Source organism: Geotrypetes seraphini, chromosome 7, assembly GCF_902459505.1.
Source record: "Geotrypetes seraphini chromosome 7, aGeoSer1.1, whole genome shotgun sequence".
Classification (NCBI taxonomy): Eukaryota; Metazoa; Chordata; class Amphibia; order Gymnophiona; family Dermophiidae; genus Geotrypetes; species Geotrypetes seraphini.
In genome coordinates, this window is record NC_047090.1 from 981,147 (window position 1) to 1,003,999 (window position 22,853).

A 22,853-nucleotide genomic window follows, 5' to 3' on the forward strand; every position below is an offset into this window, starting at 1 on the left:
ACTAACCCAGTATATCTTAACTTTAACTCAAGTCCTCAATATAGGTCCAAGATGTAGAATCAGCGAGAATTAAACAAAGAAATAGAAATAAAACTAACAATTATGTTGGCTGAGACAGGAGATCAAACAATCTAATCTAAGAGTGCTTCATGTTCCTCCTCCTATTTTCAGTCGAGCCGCTGACAAGAAGGATGTCAGTTGGCTAGGATCAAAGAAGACATATTTTTGCATTTAATGCACTTCACACATTTACACGGGTGGCGAAGAAAATAAGTCGCCCCAAGAGCTATAACACTGGCTTTAACAACAAGAATTCATGACGACGTTTTTGTGTATCTCGTGACAGGTCTGGATACATTTGTATTTTAGACCCTAGAAATTCTTTCAGTCTATTTTTAAAGAAAAGCCTTAATAGCCAGTTCTTATCCGGTGCTAAGGCAACAGTAAGAAGAAGTGTTGCCGGCTTTGTGACTTCCCTATCTGAAAGTTCCAGCATTGTAGAAATATTAACAATTGTTGATCTTCTTCCTTTAGCTTTTCTTCCCTTTTAATGGGTAAATAATACACTTGGGTGAATGGCGGTAACAATTCTTCAGTAATTTCCAACACCTCCATCATGTAACGTTTCAACATGCGGACGATACAAAAATATTTAGTGGAGCTGGAACTAAAGAGGAATGCGAAGAATTGCAAAGGGACTTGAACAAACTGGGGGAATGGGCGGCGAGATGGCAGATGAAGTTCAACGTTGAGAAATGTAAAGTATTACATGTGGGAAGCAGAAACCCAAGGTACAAATATACGATGGGAGGGATGTTATTGAATGAGAGTACCCAAGAAAGGGATTTGGAGGTAATGGTGGACATGACAATGAAGCCGACGGCACAGTGTGCAGCGGCCGCTAAGAAAGCAAATAGAATGCTAGGTATAATCAAGAAGGGTATTACAACCAGGACAAAAGAAGTTATCCTGCCGTTGTATCGGGCGATGGTGCGCCTGCATCTGGAATACTGCGTTCAATATTGGTCGCCGTACCTTAAGGATATGGCGTTACTCGAGAGGGTTCAGAGGAGAGCGACGCATCTGATAAAGGGGATGTAAAACCTTTCATATGCTGAGAGATTGGAGAAACTGGGTCTCTTTTCCCTGGAGAAGAGAAGACTTAGAGGGGATATGATAGAGATTTACAAGATCATGATGGGCATAGAGAGAGTAGAGAGGGACAGATTCTTCAAAATTTCAAAAAATAAAAAAACAAGAGGGCGTTCGGAAAAGTTGAAAGGGGACAGATTCAGAACGAATGCTAGGAAGTTCTTCTTTACCCAACGTGTGGTGGACACCTGGAATGCGCTTCCAGAGGACGTTATAGGGCAGAGTACAGTACTGGGGTTTAAGAAAGGATTGGACAATTTCCTGCTGGAAAAGGGGATAGAAGGGTATAAATAGAGGATTACTGCACAGGTCCTGGACCTGTTGGGCCGCCGCGTGAGCGGACTTCTGGGCATGATGGACCTCAGGTCTGACCCAGGAGAGGCATTGCTTATGTTCTCTCGGAGTTACTGCCGCAACTCTGGGAAAGTTAATTAATCTAAGGTTATTATTACAGGAAAAATTTTCTAAAGACTCCAATTTTCTCCTTAAGTTGATATTATCTCTCACTAGTGTTTCTGTAATTTGTTTGGAAACTTTCATTTCTTGGGAAGAATTTAATGTTGAATTTTTCAAGTCTTGTAGATCAAGTTTAATATTCTTAATTTCATTTTCTTGAGCTGAGGATTTATTGTTTTAGCTAAATCCGCCACAAGATCCCAGATAGCTTCAAGAGTTACCTCTTGGGGTTTCTTTAGTGTAAAGGAAAGTTTTTTAGAAGAAAGGTCAATGTTCTCACCAACTGGAGTTCCCTCTTGGCTGCAGCTCTCCTGCTCACAGACAAGCCATGGTGCTGGCAGGTCCCCAGATACCAAACGAATGCCCTGTGGATACAGGGGTTCCAACTCCATGCTCCCCTCTAAGTTCCCATTAGCCTCCGGGGAGAGTCGCTCACCGACTTCCGATGGCTCCTCCACCCGCGGGGAGCTGGTGATCCGGGGAGGAGGGGGAGGCACTCCAGCGTCGGGGCTCAAGGCGATTTCTAAGCCCAAGGAAGACGCTTCCGTCTCGCCTCGGTGCGTCTCCAGCGGGTGTGCCGACGCTCCCGTGATGTCCTGCATTCGGCGCAGGAGCTCGTCTATGTTGCCGAGACTGGCCGGGCCCGAACACCGCGAGGCTCCAGCGGCACTACGCCCTCTCCACTTCGGCATGTTACAGGTAATTGGAGATAGGAAAACAAAATTAGGCGAGCTCTCTGAAGCGGAACGCTCAGCCAAACAGTTAATCTGCCATCTTGGATCCTGTCTATGAATTACATTTTTTAAGGTACACTTACAAATGAACATCCCAATTCAGTTCCTAAATCTGTAGCTGGACATGCTGTGATGCAAGAAAGTGTTTAAAGCCCCCTCTCTTCAACCATCTCAGCCATTGCACCTAGAGGCCAGATTCAAGTCAAACACACATCAAGTTTCAGAATGAACAATGGACTCCTTTTATGAAGGCGCGTTAGGGCCCTAACGCATGGAATAGCGCGCGCTAGCCGCTACCGCCTCCTCTTGAGCAGGCAGTAGTTTTTTGGCTAGCGTGCGCTAAAAACACTAGCGCACCTTCGTAAAAGGAGCCCTATGTCTGTCACCCCAACTAAGGATTAAGGATGGGAGAACAGGAGAAAAATTAGGAACAACATGCTGGGTTGTTGTGAGTAAAGGTTTATAATGACAGAGCTTTGGATCTTTAGTCTTTCTTCATACAAGAGGAGTTCCATCCCTTTTATCATCTTGGTCGCTCTTTGAAACTTTTCTAATTCCGCTGTATCTTTTTTGAGATAAGGCGACCAGAATTGAACGTAATACTCAAGGTGAGGTTGCAACATGGAGCAATACAGAGGCGTTGTGGGGGCATTGTGGGAGGTTTGGAGGGTTGTAACCCCCCACATTTTACTGAAAACTTTACTTTTTCTCTGTTTTTAGGGAAAAAGTTAAGTTTCCAGTAAAATGTGGGGGGTTACAACCCCCCACAACGCTGCCGCGATCTGTATTAAGTAAAGTGGGGGGGGCTCCCCAACAAAACCCCCCATCGGAGCCCCTTAAAACAGTAATTTTCTTCGGAGAGCGCGCCTCCTTCTTGCGCTTAGTTGTCGGCGCGCGCCTTTGTCTTCCGCGATTATGTCTATGAACCAAAGATTATTATAACAGATGGAATTGATAATTATCTAAATACTTTCTAATCCTTCTGAGTTTCCAAAAGACATTTTTTATTAACAGGTTGACCAGAGGTAAAAGTGAAAGATTGTGATCAAAATTAACTCCTAATATTCTTATTACATTAGCCAGTAGAAAATCAATCTTATTTCATACAGTTATGTTTATGGGACTGCAATGCTAGTTACTTAGCTGCTGCCGAATATCCAGACAAAATTAACCAGTTCACTTCACCACTCAGCAGCTCTTTGAATATCAGCCTTTGTGAATAGCTTTAAACGTTTCCTGCACAATAACTAAGCCCCGCACTCTTCTTTCCATTCAAAGGAACTGGATCCAAAGCTGAGAACCACATACTTTAAGTCTCTGCATCTGTAAACTTCATTAAGTGCATAAGTCAGAACAACTCACATTAATAAATTCTTCACACGCTCTGAAGGTATCAAGTGGAGAATTTCGGAAGATTCTTCTAAACTAAGAAGTGTATTTACTGCGTGGCAGGCCACAAAGAAGATTCCTGCAGGATAAAAGCAACAGAAGTGTGCAATTACAAACAGCACGCTGAGAGGGGTATTCCCCCCCCCACACACAAAAAAAAACCCAAACATCCTGCTCATAATGTCTAAAAAAAACCATCCAATTCACAACCATAATCAAAAAAGAAAAATGTCTAGATTTCCTGTTCGATTATGGCTGTGAGATGGACATTTTTGCATTAAAAATGTCCAAAATGAATAGTCATTTTCCAAAGTGAAACATCCAACTTTAGAATGACAACCCCCCACCCCAAAAAAAACCAAACAAACCAGGGACATGCACATCCCGACTGGCATCATTTTCAAAAACACAGATGTCTCTGCAGAGCAGAAGAATGGTTCAGTTTAGTGCAGTATAATTGTTTTTGCTTTAAAAAAAAATTTTTTTTTTTTAACGTGATCTCTCCAGGACCTGAAAAACACCTAATGTACCTGAATTACACCACTTCAATAGCCTTCACGCTGGCAGGTGTCTTGAGTGGAGGAGTAGCATAATGGCTAATGCAGTAGTCCACGAATTTGAGGAACTGGGTTCAACTCCCACTGCGGCTTAACCTTCCTTTGCCCCGGGTATAAAATAAGTACATGTCTATAAATATGTAAACCGTTTTGATTGTGACCACAAAAAAGCAGTCCCATGCCCTTTCCCTGCAACAATTTTATAACTGGACTTGAGCAGTGCTTTCGACTTGGTTGACCATGACATTTTATTATCATGTTTGGATTCGATTGGGATCTCGGGAAAGGTATGGAATTGGTTCCAAGGTTTTCTAAACAATAGGTCATATCAGGTTGTTAGTGCTGGTCAGTTGTCCACCTGGTGGGTAGACGAAAGTGGGATTCCTCAGGGATCACCACTTTCGCCAACTCTCTTTAATATTTATTTAGCTCCACTGGGTCATTTTCTCTATAGTTTACATGTAAAATTTTTCATTTATGCAGATGATATTTCAATACTAATTCCTTTAACTGCATTTACACCAGAAATTTTAAATCAGATTTCTTTCATTCTTACAAAAGTGGAATTTTGGACTTCTAGTTTCAGATTGAAATTGAACCCAGATAAATCAAAGTTTTTTCTAGCTAGCCCTAATGATAAGCTTAAGGAAACGATGCTTATGGTAAACGTTCAAACTTATCCAATAGTTCCTACTTTAAAAATATTAGGAGTTACTTTGGATCGTATTTTATCATTTAAGGCTCATACAGATTTACTGGTCAAAAGATGTTTTATCACTCTTTGGAAGTTGCGTACCATTAGAAAATATTTTCATTTTATATCATTTAAAATACTGGTTCAATCATCAATTATGCTGGATTACTGTAAAGTTGTTTATTTAGGTGCTCATAAAAAAACAACTTGTAGATTAAGATTAATTCAAAACACAGCAATTCGTTTGATTTTTAGTCTAAAAAAAACATGATCATATCAGCTCATATTATCAAAGGCTCCACTGGTTGCTGTTTGAGGCTAGAGTGTGGTTTAAATTTGGATGTATTTGCTACAAAGTCTTATTTAGGTCGGCCCCATCTTATCTTGTTTCTCATTTTAGATTTTTTATATGTAAAAAAAATATACGTAGAACTGTCTGGTTTTATTTTCCTTCAGTGAAAGCGTGCCGTTTTAAGAAATTTTTAGATAGGACTCTGGCGTTTCAAGCAGGAGTAATGAATACATGCTTGAATGCTTTTATTACTCCAGCCCTCACTTATCAGCAATTTCGGAAAGATTTTAAGACTTATCTATTTAAACAGTACAATACTTAGTAGATATCAATATCAATTTGATAAATGGATTTTTATTATGTTTATGGAATAAGGCTTACAGAAGCTTATCTATTTTATTATAAATAATCTGTATTGTGCATACTTTGAATGAGTTAGGGTCGTACTTTGTCAGTTAGTATCTTTTATTGAATTGTGTTATTTCCTTTTATAAGACACTTATCTGGCTCTGTATTTAAATACTTTGTCATTTATTGTGTAAACCACCAAGAACTGATGGTGTGGCGGTATACAAAAATAAACTATTATTATTATTATTTAGATACAATACGTATTTTTCAATTTCTGGAAAGCTCAATTATTTAAAAGAGAGTTGAAGTGGGACTTGAACCTGAGTCCCTTGGTTCACAGTCCACCACACTAACCATTAGGCTTATTGCTTTGTTCAGAAAGGCCATAATATCTGACAGTTCAAATATATAAATAACCGATCCCAATCGGTTATTTATATACTTGAACTGTTCGTCATTTGAATCCACCAAATATTAGATTTATACTCCCCGAGTTTGATTTTGGGTGTCCATAATATCTGACATACAGCCTGTTTGTTCCTTCCAAGGAGAGGGAAAGGGACAGCAACCACTGGGGGATTAAGAAGAGGTTATGTCTTAATCCCTCCAGTGATCAGCTGCTCAATTAGAGCAATATTTGTAACTTGGACGTGACTGAAAACAGCTCTAGATAGAAATGTCCTCCTTTTTAGACATGGATGCTTCTTCCCATTCAAAAATCCTTGTTGGATGTAGCCCAGAAAGCCTGGCAAAGCAAAGAGAAATCCAACAATTCTGCAGTAAAATTTAGATAGCAAAACCAAACGGGCTCTGTGATCGCTTTGTCATGCCTGGGACATCTTTTGGCAATCCCTGATTCCAGGCTAAAATCAGACAGAATTAATCAAGAGAAGAGTGTGTGCCAAGCACAGAAGAATTTATATGGTTTTATCCCAAATGGTTCTTCATACCTGGTACAATTCCTATCGAGGACCCCTGAGGAAGGACTGTTTTTCGAAACACCAACTGTATTGGGTCCCGGCTTTGAATTATAAGAGCCATTTCTTGGATTACAACATTTGGATATCTTCAATAAAGTTCCTGAATCCTGTACCTCAGCTCTGCAGTTTTTCTTTTTTGTTTTTGCTATCTAGAAATCCTGATAACAGAATGCTAGGTGCTACCATTACATAATTAGCATGTCCCTCATATACAGTGCTCATCAGGAGGCATTGTGTAATTGTAACGGCTCCTCTTACATCCATCCATGTTTGTGAATATCTTAACTCTCTTGGAATCATCTATGTTTTTCATGTCAAGATTGCAGTTTAAAAAAGAATATTTCATAAACAGTATTAACAAAGGAATAACTTGACATACCTTTACTGAGGTTTCCTCTGTCAACTGCAGTAAACAGTGATTCTAGTAACGCTGTAAGCCTTGGCAAAGCTTTTTCTTTATCCATTGGTCTGCCAAAAGAATACCATTTTAAAATCTGTCTATGCCAACATTTACCTTCTGACACCTAATAACAAACCTTAGTTGCCTCCAAATCAAGGAAGAGTGAACTTTAGATATGATACAAACATTTTCAATAAGGGTCCTTTGGAGTGGGCAGCTTTTTTGGCCCAAAGGCCAAAATGGGGCCTAGCCTGGGGTTCTCTCTCTCTTGTCTAGAATCAGAGAGGAATGTGGAGACCTCACTACCCTATATAGATCCAATAAGTTAGTGAGGAACACACATGGCCTAACAAGCTTTCGCTGCTACAGCTGGATTTTGCTTAACCTTAAGGTACCAGGAGATAAATATTTTTCCTAGAAAGAGAAGTTTAAAGGCAAGGAATCACTAAAAGAGTATTAGAAACATAGAGTATGACGGCAGAAAAGGGCTGACAGCCCAACAAGTCTGCCCACTCAAGAATCCTCCCTCCCTCGAGAATCCATCTATTAAGCATTCCTCTGGAGTGACCCCACCTGTCTTGGATACTTAGAAGACTTCCAGTTGAAGTCAAAGGAGCCAAAACAGTGGCTGAATTAAAATGCATAAGCCAAACATGTATGGAACAAGTGCTTCACAGATCAAGGCAACCTGTGAAGGGACAGCAGGCAGGCAAAAATGAACAGGTGGATCACATGGTTCTTTTCTAATCACGTCATTTTTTGTGACTGACCACATCACAAGGAAATCTCAATTTCGGGACTACCAGATAACCAAATAAATGCCAGTAAGACAACCTGCTTTTGAGGTCAATGTCACTGTATGCATATAATTCATGTAGATTCACTATGGACAACCTGAAAACCATGATTATTTGCTTCCTTAATGCATTAAGAGACATTTTCAACAATTATTAACTGCAATAGGTTTCTGCTTCTCAATAAATAAATTTTAAATGAGACGATATAGACTTGTGAGTGTAATAAAGGTTTCTCATACAGTTCCACATAAGAATTGAACCAAATATTCATTTTCTTACCTCACGTGGGGAAGAATTATACAAGCAGCCCACAGTTGGGACAGACCAGTATTCTCGCCATTTTCTCCTAACTGAACCAAAGATAATATATAATCCAACACAGGATGGGCTTCATTTTCTCTCTTTCTTTCACCTTTGTGATGGTCTGTTTTGAGTCTTTGGGGGGAAAAAAAATATCATATGTGGTTTTTACTTTTGTTTTATGTTAGGCAAAACAGAGCAAAGTGTTGTTAGAAAGCACTAATGTGAAGAGGAGGGAAAAGTCAGAGGTGGAACATACGAGGAAAATATTCAGTAGCATTTAGGAAGAGAGTTAAATGTGGGTGTCTATGGAATCTCATTAGAATCTCAGAGAGAGCGGGAGCCAGAAGGCCTTGAGCATGCGCAGATGCTCAAGGCTCAGCAGAGATCACCAGCAGGTGGCAGGCTCTTTGGGCACCGGCACGTCCTGTGGGTTGGTGCTGTGTGCCGATGCCCAATAGTAGTAAGTGTTTGGGCGGGCGATGCCGGTTCGTGGGGGTGGGGTGGAAGCATGCCAGTGGCCTCAAGGGTGGAGGTCTTTTTGGGATGTGGAATGATTCATGAGTTTCCCTTACTTTCTATGGGGAAACTCGCTTTGATATACGAGCACTTTGGTTTACGAGCATGCTTCTGGAATGAATTATGCTCATAAACCAAGGTTTCACTGTAATTGGTTCACATATAACAATGATTTTCATTTGTAGAGACATTTTTCTTTTCTTTCAATAAGGGGGTAGTTATCAACATGGGCTATTAACCCCAGTTATCAGTAACTAGGACTCAATGCATAAAATAGGACCTGTGCTAAAATAGTATGGGTCCGTCGTTAAAAAACCCGCCAGTGTGTTGGGTACAAAGTCAGCACCATGAAGCATTTTGAAATCCCTGGCTATTGCTTTCTGAGCTTGCTCCTACTATTTTGAAGCCCAGGTAAAGAACATTACTCCTGACTGAATTCTGCGCAAAATATTTGAAAATTCTGCGCATAATATTTCAAAATTCTGCAAAGTTTATTTGTAGTGCTATGCGTAGAATTCCCAAGGCCTGAAATTTCTTTCTGCCTTCTCCTGTCTCAGGTTCCAGCCTCCTGAGTTTCCTTTCTTACTCCAAGTCCCTCTAAATCTCACCCCTCTCTCACTTGCACCCTGAATCCCCTCCTTGGTCCACGGTCTGGCATCTCTCTCTCCCTCTCTCCACTGGCTAAGAATCTCTTCCCTCCTTCCCATCCCCTTTCTGCTTTTGGTAAGTCTCTCTTCCTCTTCCATCCCCCACCCCCACTTGAAGGTCGAGCATCTATATCCCCTCACCCCTTCCACCACCTCTCGGGCTTACACTCTGAATCCTTTCCCTACTCCCCATGGTCTGGCATCTCTCTCCCCCTCTCTCTATGGTAAAGAATCTTTTCCTTCTCACCCCCCTTTCTGGCCTGGGTTTCCTTCTTACCCCCTTTCCCTCTACTTATAAGAACATAAGAACATAAGCAGTGCCTCCGCCGGGTCAGACCATAGGTCCATCCTGCCCAGCAGTCCGCTCCCGCGGCGGCCCAAACAGGTCACGACCTGTCCAAATCACCAGAAGGGGCCCCCATGCCACCTTGGTTTCCTATTGCGTCCTATCTTCCCATCAAAGTCCTAGCCCTCCGGTATTGCACATGCACGACCTGGTCGGGTTTCTATACTTATTTTCTGGTTAGCTTTCTCAGTATCCCACGATCCCTTTATCCCTCAGGAATCCGTCCAGTCTCTGTTTGAATCCTTGTACCGTACTCTGCCCAATCACGTCCTCTGGTAGCGCATTCCAAGTGTCCACGACCCTTTGGGTGAAAAAAAACTTCCTTGCATTCGTTTTGAACCTATCTCCCTTCAGTTTCTCCGAATGCCCCCTCGTACCTGTTGTCCCCTTCAGCCTGAAGAATCTGTCCCTATCCACCCTCTCTATGCCCCTCATGATCTTGAAGGTCTCTATCATATCACCCAGCATCCATGTCCCCTCCCTTCTCCTTCTCTCTTTGCAGTTCTATCATGTCCCCTCATCTTCCTCCCCCCCACTTGCAGTCCAGGATCCATGTTCCATCCTCTCTCCTCCCCCCTCCCACCCAACTACCTGCAATCCAGGATCTATGTCCCCTCCCAACCCCCTCTACTTGCAGTCCAGCATCCATGTTCCCTCCTCTCTCCTCCACCACAGGCCATGTTCACTCCTTCCTCCCCTCCAAACTGTGGTCCAGCATCCATGTGCCCATCCCCTCCTCCCCACATGGGTCTGGCTTCTCTCTGACCGAACCCCCACCTTGAGATTGGACATACATGCATGCTTCCCAAAGCAGCATCTGCAGCTGGTTGACAGAGGCAGTGCTGTGAATGGGCTGCTTGTGGCCGGCTCTGCCAGGGCCTTCCCTCTGCTGCTTCATCTATCTACAGGAAGTGATGCAGCAGAGAATAGGCCCTGGCGGGGCAGGCTGAAAGCAGCCCATTCACAGCGGTGCCGCTGCCGCTACTGTTGCTTCCTTGGGAAGCCCGCAAGTATGTCTGATCTCAAGGGGCAAGGAGGTCAATCACAGGGAGAGAGGCCAGATCCATGCGGGGGAGAAGGAGGGGATGAGGAAAGGGGCAGAATGGAAGATTTGCGCAGAATTCTGCACGGATGGGGAATTCTGCGCAAATTTTTCACTGCGTAGTTACGCAGAATTCTACCAGGAGCAAAAGATGAGGTTTCCAGCCAACAGTTTACTCAACTTCCAAACTTCCTGCATTCTTAAACTTTTAATCCCACACACAATTCCAAAGTCACTCAGATCTACCAGCCAACACTTCTTATCTATTCCTTCACTAAAAATCATAAACACGAGGTGGGCAGCAATCTTCTCGATTACTGCTCCTCAACTATGGACCTATTTACCGATCCACCTCAGAGAAGAAACCATATTAGAGAAATTCAAAGGTTCACCCAAAAGTTTTCTCTATATAGATGCTTTTGAAAAATAATACGTCTATTCTGTAAGACCTACTCTTCTTTTCACATTCATTGCTCGGTTACATTTAGTTAAAACTCATTTCCTTAGGCAGTTCTTAATTCCCTCCCTAATGTTTTTCACTATCTATGTGCTTTGCTTGACAAATTGTAGGTCCACCTTTTTTCCTCACCCTCAAGTATGTCTAGGTGTGTATCTGTAATTTATATGTTTTAAATGTATATTTTATATTGTAAACTGCTTAGAAAATTTTTTATATAAGCGTTTTATAAAATTTAAATAGAAACTTGATATTGAAAATGACTATTATAAAATTATGTGGAGGTACACAAGCATAAAAAGTAGATGCACAGAAACAGAAGCACTTCCTTTTACACTAGGGTAATCGTGTTAGAAGGGTTAGATGCCATTTTACATGGCAGACTGCATTGACTGAAACTTTGGATTTGGGAAGGCAATTTATATAAATAAATATGCCATCTGTAAAAGCAGTGGAATAATAAGGGGGGATAGAGCCCCAGTGATGGAGGGGTGAATCTCTTAGATGCACTCCCCCTCCCACTACTTCAGGTCTTCACTGGCAGCAAGCAGGATCCCCTCCCCACTGCTTGCGCTGGCTCCGAGAATCGTTACATCCTTTTTCCTACTGGACATTCCTCTTCCTAGGCATTCAAGCATCCTTCTAGTTTTCGCCATCACCTTTTCTACCTGTTTGGCCACCCAAGTCCCGCTCCTCTTTTGTGCACAAAAGTTCTTCATCCCCCAAACTGCACTATTCCCTCAGGTTTTTGTAGCCCAAATGCACAACTATTTCTTTCTTTCTTTTTTAAATTAGATTTATAATAAAAAAAGGAAGGGAGCCGGGGCACGAGGCAGAACTCTGCGGGTGCTGGTTCTTCTTTTTTTTTTAAGCTTTCAGCTTTTCTAAGCAGAGTGGACTGGGAGGCAGAGGGGAGGAAGGAATCCGGGCGAAGCAAGGCAGAGGCAGAGGGGTAGCGGCGAGAGGAAGCTCCGCCCACCCCAGCGTGTCAGAGGTCGTCTCAGCGCCCGGGCTCCCCCTTAAAAGGAAGGGAGCCAATGGCGTGCGGCCGTTCGGCGCGCAAGAGCGCCTTTGCGAAGGAGCCTTGGAAGGAGCCAGGAGCCAAGGCAGCCCAGCAGAAACTTTTTAACTTCTAACTCAAAAAAACCCCAAAACTCAAGGTACTTCTTCTCTCCTCATTCTTCTTTCTCTTTCTACTCTTTCAGCTAGCTGCATGCCGGGCACCACTCTCAACCACCGAGGGACCATAGGAGCAAGGAGAAAGGAATGGAGGCTATAGGAACCCAGCGGAGCTACCCAGTCTACTGCATCGAATGTCATATGTATGAAAACTAGTTAACAGACTGGAAACCAATAGGCGGACAAGGGCAGAAAGGTTTAAAATATCATAAGGAAAAGAACAAAAGGTAAAGGGATGAAACACCCTAAGCTAAAGAGGTATTGCTTTTAGAAGTTTCTAGAACTTGTTCTTCATCACTAATAATAAAACCCTAAGCGCGCATGCGCACTCCAACCTGCGTGATCCCTGCCTCCATGATCCATAACTCTGTGGCCGGCAGAGAAATGTTAAAGCGTGCGGCGTGTGCTCGGCACATTCAGCGCGTACGCACATGACAGTTTGGTACGAGTGCGCGTGTGGCGGTTTCCTCTATTTTGCGACGATTACTGTGCGCCAGTTTCCCTTCACTGTATAAATGTGATTAAAAAAAAGGTAGGTGGGAGAAGGGGCACGATAAACAGACAGGCAGTGGGCAGGGACATTGACAGACAGCAGCGGCAGCAGGGGTTCGTGCCGGTGGGTCAGAAGAGACCAGGAAACCGGGAAGGTAGGAACGGCAGTTTGGGAGCAGGTATTAGGGAGCAAGGAAGAGGTGCTGCTGGACAGGATGGAGGTAAAAGGAAGGGACAAGGGCTGCTGGACAGGGGGGAGGTAAAACGAAGGGAGAAGGGCTGCTGCTGGACAGGGTTTGCATGAAAGGGGTGCTGCTGGACACGGGGGAGGTTAAAGGAAGGGAGAAGGGCTACTGCTGGACAGGGGGAGCAGGCAAGGGGTGGTGGTGGACAGCCAAGGAAAGAGAGAGACAGAAAGAAAGAAAGGACAGACAGACAGTGGCCAAGGAGAGACAGAAAGAAAGAAAGACACAGACAGCTACCAAGGAGAGAGAGACAGAAAGAAAGAAAGACAGACAGACAGTGGCCAAGGAGAGAGAGATAGAAAGAAAGAAAGACACAGACAGCTACCAAGGAGAGAGAGACAGAAAGAAAGAAAGACAGACAGACAGAAAACGGCCAAGGAGGGAGAGAGAGAGAAAGAAAGATACAAACACACATCTATTCTAGCACCGGTTAATGTAACGGGCTTAAAGACTAGTCACCTATAAATGTAAAGCTACAGGACCATCATCAACTTACTGCTTTTTGAAGAGAAGAGGATACTTCTCAAGAGCCATCGAAGCAACACTGGGCGGTTCAGCCTTGTTTAGAATAAGCTTTGCTAGGATGGCTAAGGCATCTTCTTTGCACATACTACTTTCTCCCGTGAAAAAGTGCTCTATGTACTGGAGGAAGCTTGGAAGAAAATGCTGAAATAATAAGAAGTGACATTTACCCAGCTTTCTTGTGATTACTAATTTTTAACGAGATTGCTGCATTTTCAAAGCACTTAGAAGGTCAAAGGATTAACTGCATAAACCAGTGGTTTCCCTTAACTGATTGCCAATATGAACAAATGAATACATGACAATGGAGGATATATTATAACACATCAGAAATGCTGCTCTATCATCTTGTATGCAGTAGATTCTCTGTTAACTGGACCTCAATTAACCAGAACTCTCAAGCAACCAGAAAAAAAGTCTAAGGAATACTGTAATACTTTGAACAAAAATGAAAATAAAATCAATTTCTGGCAGAAATTTAAGTGTAAACTTGGCACACCACACCTAAGTATGCCCACACTTTGCCTACCACATGTCCAGTAGTTTATGGTATGGCATAGGCCTATTTTTAATAGCAACTAGAAACTACATTTATCCAGCATCTATCAATCCCCATGGGTGCCGGTTAACTGAGAATCTACTGTTTCAATATTATTATATTGATTTTCTTTTCCTTTGGTTGCCTAACAGTTCAATTCCCTCCTATTTTGAGCTTTTGGCTCATTCAGAATCAGGTTAATATGAAGCCTTCACTTGCAGCTATCCTGGATTTCTGTCTAATAATTGAGTCTCATCTCCTTCAGTATCACCCAAATATCACAAGAACAATCTTCAACACCTTATGGTATTCGGTATGACTGCATCTGACCCTGACTAGGTGTTGATGGCTGGGATTCCTATACTTGATCCTACAAAGGAATCCATATCACTATAACCTTCTACTTAACATTTTATGAAAATCAGATAAGCTTTTATGCAATGTAACCAGAATTAATTTTCACATGAAATGTAATTTATTATGTTATGAAATGTAATCAGAAATAATTTCCTATGTAGCATATCCAGAAATAATCTCTGATATATTGTATCTGTGTCTTTATCTATTCTATCTGCTTTTTCTAACAATTATTTTTCTTGGGTACTTTAGCTAGATTGTGAGCGTTCGGGACAGTTAGGGAATTTCTAAGTACCTTTTTTCATTTATTTAAATTTTTATTGCATATTTATGGTATATATTGCATATTTACTGTAAACCGCTTTGAACCTCACGGTATAGCGGTATACAAGAAATAAATTATTATTATTATTATTATTAAGTGAGATCTCCATTTCTCCAGCTTAATATACACGAGTGGGTGGAGGTATCACAGATAAGAAAGCAACAGGGTAATAAGATAGTAAAGACATATTTGTGGAAATGCACGTGAATAAATATCTCCTGACTCCTTGAAAATCAGAACCAAAACGTGTAGCAATGATTAACTAGAAGATAGAAGTGATTTTTATTTTTTTTTAACTTTATTTAGGACAACCTGAAGCAGCTTACAAATAAGGCAACATAAGTACAACAAGGCCCTCTTTTACAAAGGCGCACTAAGCGTTTTAGCGTGCGCTAACCGCTAACACGTCCATAGGATAACATGCACGCATTAGTGCTTAGCGCACTTTTGTAAAAGAGGGGGATAAGCATGGGCAACCTCCACAGTGAGCAAAAACAACCACCACGTGGGGAAACAAACAGTAGATAGAGATACCAAGTTAAACAAGTTTTGCAATTTAAAGCCCCCCCCCCCCCCACCCCCAATCCCGTTATGATCTGCTGGATTATGCTCTGTAGATTTATGACTCTGGAAAAACACGCTCACCTTCCATGAAATCTCTGACTAGAACATCCACTCTTTCCCTTTCTTTTCTAATCCTATTGTTGATTCACCCTGAAAGTGTGGCGCAGTGGTTAAAGCTACAGCCTCAGTACCCTGAGGTTGTGGGTTCAAACCCACACTGCTCCTTGTGACCCTGGGCAAGTCACTTAAAACCCCCAATGCCCCAGGTGAGCCTACCAGGACAGACAGGGAAAAATGCTTGAGTACCTGAATAAATTCATGTAAACCATTCTGAGCTCTCCTGGGAGAACGGTATAAAATAATTTCTTATGTAAATAAAGCATCTAATCTAATCTAACAAAGCAAGCAATACTTTACACTAATTTTATTATGAATGTATTTATAAATTTCCCTTTCCATGCTTTTCTATCAATCTAGCCCCCCATCTGGCACCGGCATGCAGCGTGCCGGTGCCGCTGAAAGAAGTTCCTGCCTCTTGCTGGGCCTTGAGCATCTGCGCATGCTCAAGACCTTCTAGTTCTCCCTCTCTCCGAGATTCTCGGAGATCTCTGAGAATCTCGGAGAGATACTGTACACTGAATTGCAGTAATCCGCCTTGACCGCAACACTGTCATTTCCTGGTCCAGTTATACCTATTAAAATGCGATTTGGTTTTTATAGTAACAATGAAGCCAGGAATGAGCAGCCTCAGCCTCTGAGAACAACCAATCTGTCAGGTTTTTAAGGACACTCCTAATAAATACATATGAGAAACTATTGAGCCAGTATATCTTAGGCAAATTCATTATGGATATCCTGAAAACTTGAGCAGTGGTAACTCTAGAGCAGTGGTTCCCAACCCTGTCCTGGAGGAACACCAGGCCAATTGGGTTTTCAGGCTAGCCCTAATGAATATGCATGAAGCAAATTTGCATGCCTATCACTTCCATCATATGCAAATCTCTCTCATGCATATTCATTAGGGCTAGCCTGAAAACCCGATTGGCCTGGTGGTCCTCCAGGACAGGGTTGGGAATCACTGCTCTAGAGGACCAGACTTGCCCACCCCGGCTACTGCCTGTAATGAAACATTAACAAGCAAAATCATTAAGACCCTTACTCTAGAAGGGTATTTATCATTCTGAACCTAATTTGGACTTATGATTATATATCAGTTTTGGCTCTGACAGATTGCTAAATCCCTTCCTTATGCACTTTTTTATGGTTTTATAAACTGTAACTATTTTACATTACAGATTTCTATTCCGGTTCTAAGCGGATTACACTGGAAGATAACTGGGCATTTCCAGGAAGTTACATTGGTTTCAAGTTACATAGTGAGGTTTCAGGTTATTTTGTGACATAGAGAAGAAGATTCCAGCATGATGGGATTCGTGTTAGGTTAGGTTAACCAAATATGTTTTTTGAATAGTAGTGTTTGTATTTCTTTTCTTTTCTTTTAATTTTTGCATGTTGTTTTTCTGATTTTATTTTACTTGGTTTAATTGTTTGATGTACTGATTTTGCTGTTTTCTCATTTTAACACTGTATACCGTCTAGATGTCAGAATCCTGCGTCTACTTTTTTTGTTTTTTCTTTTTTTTAACAGTGACTTACATGATGTCCAGAGGCATGCTGCATGCCTATGTCCCAGGGCAACAGAAAATCTGATAGTCACTCATTTCCACCCTGTTACACAAATATTTACTTGCACTTCACTTACTTGTTCAAACTGCTTCATGGTAAACATCTTTTCAGTAAAATTCAAAAGTAAATGCCTGTCAAAGCCGCTTTTGAGAACCTGTAACACAAAGATCTGAACATAAACTTTAAAAGCAAATTGCAATATCTGTGAATTATATAAAATTTGGAAGTAGACTTAAATACCTGTATCAAAGTCTAGTAGAGCGTAACTTTCTAACAGGGCATTGGGGCTAACATAAGAGGGTCCCATTTTCTTCAATATTTTTATAAATGACCTGGAAGATGGAACATCTTGTAATATAATTTTTCTAAACACAGAAAACCTGGGGAGGTTGGGGAAATGACCATTTCGAGTGTGGCACACTCGAGGTCAGTAGGACCCCAAAGAGGATCCCTCAAGCTCTATCCAGACAGCAAAATGGGACCAGAAAAAATTCCCTATGAGGAGAGACTGGAAGCCCTGAATATGTCTACCCTAGAGCAGGGTTCTCAAAGTCCCTCCTTGAGGGCCGCAATCCAGTCAGGTTTTCAGGATTTCCCCAATGAATATGCATGAGATCTATGTGCATGTACTGCTTTCAATACATATTCATTGGGGAAATCCTGAAAACCCAACTGGATTGCGGCCCTCAAGGAGGGACTTTGAGATCCCTGCCCTAGAGGAAAGGAGGGACAGGGGAGATATGATTCAGACGTTCAAATACTTGAAGGGTATTAACGTAGAATAAAATCTTTTCCAGAGAAAGGAAAATGGTAAAACCAGAGGACATAATTTGAGGTTGAGGGGTGGTAGATTCAAGAGCAATGTTAGGAAGTTCTACTTTACGGAGAGGGTAGTGGATGCCTGGAATGCGCTCCCGAGAGAGGTGGTGGAGAGGAAAACTGAGACTGAGTTCAAAGAAGCATGGGATGAACGCAGAGGATCTAGAATCAGAAAAATAATATTAAATATTGAACTAAGGCCAGTACTGGGCAGACTTGCACGGTCTGTGTCTGTATATGGCCGTTTGGGGGAGGATGGGCTGGAGAGGGCTTCAATGGCTGGGAGGGTGTAGATGGGCTGGAGTAGGTTTTGAAGGAGATTTCGGCAGTTGGAACCCAGGCACAGTACCAGGTAGAAATTTGGATTCTTGACCAGAAACAGCTAAGAAGAAAAAATTTAAATTGAATCAGGTTGGGCAGACTGGATAGACCATTTGGGTCTTTATGTGCCATCATCTACTATGTAATAAAAACCTCTGCAAAATTTAAAGAAAAACAAATTAGGTACATCTTAGCTTGCATGTGTATTTTACAACAAAATGGAGCAATATCTAGTGGCTATAGAGAAGCAAGCTATGAACCAGGGAAGCCAGGGTTCAAATCCTGCTAATCCCACTGTCCTTGGTAAGTCACTTCACCTTCAATTGTCTCCTGTACATTGTGAGCCTTTTTGGGCAGGAAAATAATTGTGGAATGGACTGTAATTTGCCCCGAGTTCAGTTTTGGGCATTAAATCCAAAAATTCTGCTCCAGCTCTGCTCAACCTCTGCCCCCTGGGAATGGTATAGCAAGTTTTATTAAGCTATAGAAGCCATGACTAACTAGAAGATCCAGGCGGTTTACAACTAAAAAATATTATAAAACAAAAAGGCAGGAAAAGAACTATGATACATTAATAGGACAGAATATACCATTTACAACCAAGAGCCAAACATTCTGATACAGGACAACTGAAAAGAATTTAAAAAATAAAAAAGGGACAATCGCCCTAGGAAGGATTATAAACCTAGGTTTTCTTCAATGATGATTTGGTACAAATGTGTAAAGGAAGGGAATTCCAAAAGAATGGCGCAATGGGGGGGGGGGGGGGGGGAAAAAGGCACATTACGTAATAGAAGAAAGAAGTCAGCACTAAGTACTTTTTATACCCCTGTTTTTGCCTACAAAAGTGCATTATAAAATTGCCCCTAAAAAGGGTAATTTTATAACAGGGAGCCTGCTTTATGAGGTCAAGTAGGCACTTCTTCAGGTGCTATTGTTAAAGACATTTATGTATCTCTGTCTATAAAATACTAGTGTAGACGGCAGAAATCCTGTCTACCTTGCAGGCTCAGTTAACTTACATCTGCTCTTAAGTGGATTTAAATATCCACACCTAGATTATTCAAATCTGTGCATAAATTAGCATATCCTATAACTACATGTGTACTTGCAAACTCCGTGTATGCTCTGCCCAAACTCCCCCCCTGTTCATGCCTACTGGAAAAGTGCACACCAGTATTTTACATACATGTGAAAATAACTTTATAAAATCAGCCTTATTCTGCAAGGGTGCACCAGAATACACATTCCAACAAGGGTTAATTACTAGCTGCAGGAAACAATGAATCTGGCATTTCGATATTTACAGCAGAGGTCACTAAGCTGCGATGTTTCAGCTTGAATGCAATTTGAATAAGAATGAGGTACTTTGCATACAACTGCATGCGTTGGATCCCATTTTGTTTTCGTTGAGCTGCCAGTACATGCATTAGCAACTAGCCCCCTTAATCATCTGTTATTGCTTATAACATCCCCCATTAATTACTCTAGAATTTGGCTTCTTAGTATTTGTAATAGTACCTAGAGAATGGTTAAGAACATAAGAATAGCCTTACTGGGTCAGACCAATGGTCCATCAAGCCCGGTAGCCTGTTCTCACGGTGGCCAATCCAGGTCACTAGTACATGACCAAAACACAAGGAGCAGCAACATTCCATTCAGAATCCTAAAGAATAGCAAGATTCTGGAATCCCAAAGAGCAACATAAGATTCCGGAACCCCAAGGAGTAGCAACATTCCATTCAGAATCCTAAAGAATAGCAAGATTCTGGAATCCCAAAGAGCAACATAAGATTCCGGAACCCCAAACAGTAGCAACATTCCATTCAGAATCCTAAAGAATAGCAAGATTCTGGAATCCCAAAGAGCAACATAAGATTCCGGAACCCCAAACAGTAGCAACATTCCATTCAGAATCCTAAAGAATAGCAAGATTCTGGAATCCCAAAGAGCAACATAAGATTCCGGAACCCCAAACAGTAGCAACATTCCATTCAGAATCCTAAAGAATAGCAAGATTCTGGAATCCCAAAGAGCAACATAAGATTCTGGAACCCCAAACATTCCATGCTACTGATCCAGGGCAAGCAGTGGCTTCCCCCATGTCTTTCTCAATAGCAGACTATGGACTCCATTTTCTTTTAACCCTTTATTTGGTATTGTTGCTCAGAAGCAACATGTGCTTTCTATGGCTCTTATGGGAGATCTGAATCTCCAAATGTCTTTTACTTGGCGCGATTGCTCTCGGCGCAACATCAAGTTACATAAAGCAGCCGTTGTCACACCATCTGCCAATGAAAGGGTTAGGAAAGTGGTTATATGGTACTAAAAATGAATTTTTGTTTTGGTGAAAATGTTTTAAAAGCACATGGTTTCCTTTAACTCTGCAATGCATTACCTTTGCCACCACTTCCTCGGACACTGCACCAGGCAGAGACACTCGCTCACTCAGAAGCAACGAGGAAATCACTTTGAGGAGGATCTCACAACACGGTGCGGAAAGCTCAGAGGTCTGCACCATCTTTGTTAATGTCTAAGAAATATATGTTGGAAAAATAAAAAATCCGTATTACATTCTTTAAAATGTTATCAACTAGAGGTACTGTCAAAATGCAGATGCTTAAGGGTAAATTCTATAAGAAGCGCCCAAAAGTTAGGCACGGTTCAAGTAAAATTGGGTGGTCTTTAGTGAATCGCGCTGAGCGGCACCTACTTGGTCACCGAATAAAAAGGCCATTTCTAGGCGCCCATGCGAGCGCTTAAGCACGCTTAAGAGCAGGGATTCTGTAAGAAGGCGCCTAACACGTAGACACACCCACGCCTAACATGCATAGGGCCTATTTTTTTTAAGACCGTCTAAATTTTTAGAGGCGCCTTATTACAGAATTGCGCTTTCTTGACAGGTGCCTATGTTCCAATCAATGCGGATTAAAAAGCTTAATTGAGCTTGTTCAATTTTAGACAGGCGCCTCCGAAATAGGTGCCTAACTTAAGGCGCTGGTTACAGAATTTGGGCCTTTAATAACTATTATTTCCTTTGCACTAAGGTTTTTCACTTGGGGGACCCAATTTCTCCAAGTGGGTTAGTTTTACACACACCATGACAGGAATGAACCTCACTTCTAAGCATGGCATGTGAAGTATGACGATGTCCATCTCTCAAATGTACTGGTAATGCTTGCTGTGATACTTGCATCATGCCAAAGAGAGCTTCTTTCTGCACTTCATAAGATGTCTCTTTGAAACCTGCACCTGCTTCATCTCCAGGGAGATTTTATTCAGAATGTAATGTACATAAACCTGAATATACGATCTAGGCATGCTTTTTCACACTTCAGTCTAAACACATTTCTGGGCGTGCTCACTAAAAGGCGCCTAGAAACGCATGTGCTGTGGAACCACACACACATTTGATGATACTAGAGGGAACCAACTGCCTCTTTTAAAAAAGTCGCAGCAACGGCCCCGAAGCCCTTTAAATCTCTGTGGGCTTCGGGGCCATCAGCGTGGCTTTGTAAAAGAGGCCGCAAGTTTCTGCCAGCCAAGCCACGTGGGTATTTATTTATTTAAAATATTTATAGCCTGCAAATCCAACAATGCTAAGCAGGTTCCAAAATTACAATACATAATCAAAAAACAAAACAGAGCAAGACAAAATCCCCAAAATTACAAAAACTATTTAACAAATTTAAAACATCATAAAAACTGCATTTAAAAAAAGCAGATCATACAACTAAAAAAGGTATTTAATAAAACCCACCATAATGGCTTTGAAAACTGTTTTCCTGAAGCCTATATTTGTCATTTTAGAAAGAAATGTTCCAAGCTCACCTGACAGACATCCTCAGGGCTAGAGATCTTTGATCCTTGCGACTGCTCCACAAGGAGCAAATAGGCTTCCAGAAGCCTTATAATCTGTTCTGAGCACTCGGAGCAGTTGCTTGGTGTTATTTTGGCATGCAGATTTAGAAGCGAATCCTAAAACAAAGCCAATTTGCAATGCAGAAGTTATTGGCTGAAGTTAATACGTTTCTCATCTGCAAGGTTATTACCGAGGGGTAATTTGCAACAACATATTGATCGTCAACTGTTTCTCACAATCACTGAAATATATTTTAAAGTACCAACTACTATACATTGAAAATTAGGCATGGGTCAGCCCATTCTGCTTGAGATACGGGTTATAAAAATCAGTGCTAAGACAGTTTTATTATAGTTCTTTGGAAGATTCTATTTCCACTTCCTTACCTCATTATTTGTGTGCATTAGCTATTGCTCACTATGTTGGATGTATTGCCTTTCAGATCTTGGGAGACTTTTAACTGTGCTTTTAGTTTGTATAATAAAAATCTAATTTAAAAGGTTTTCTAAAAAAACTAAAATTATTCTGACTTACATGAGATTCACTTTTATTGAGCATGATATACAAGGGTCATTTCATAAATAATGCACACTTTTTTTAATTTACATTTAGTTTTTTTTCAAATACTTCTTTACAATCCTTCAATATAGTCTCCCTGCATTGCAATGACTGAGTCCCAATGTCTGGGAAGCTTCATTATTCCATCCAAGACACCGGCGGAAGAAAGCTCTTCTAGAGATGCAAAACAATGCCCACGCATAGGTTGTTTCATCTTTGGAAAAAGGTCAAAGTCTGGTGGACTCATGTCTGGACTGTAAGGAACATGAGGT

General features: G+C 41.5%; 1 protein-coding gene across 1 annotated transcript in view; it reads right to left on the bottom strand.

The window, feature by feature from the left end:
* UTP20 (UTP20 small subunit processome component) overlaps positions 1-22,853 on the bottom strand; it is a 204,108-nt gene that overhangs the window by 147,005 nt on the left and 34,250 nt on the right. Inside the window, exons 9-15 of the mRNA XM_033952529.1 lie at positions 21,993-22,139; positions 20,560-20,694; positions 17,098-17,175; positions 13,526-13,695; positions 8,082-8,237; positions 6,985-7,073; positions 3,705-3,810 (exon numbers count right to left, since the gene is read on the bottom strand). Coding sequence (XP_033808420.1) covers positions 3,705-3,810; positions 6,985-7,073; positions 8,082-8,237; positions 13,526-13,695; positions 17,098-17,175; positions 20,560-20,694; positions 21,993-22,139 — 881 coding nt within the window. The remainder of the gene's footprint in view (positions 1-3,704; positions 3,811-6,984; positions 7,074-8,081; positions 8,238-13,525; positions 13,696-17,097; positions 17,176-20,559; positions 20,695-21,992; positions 22,140-22,853) is intronic.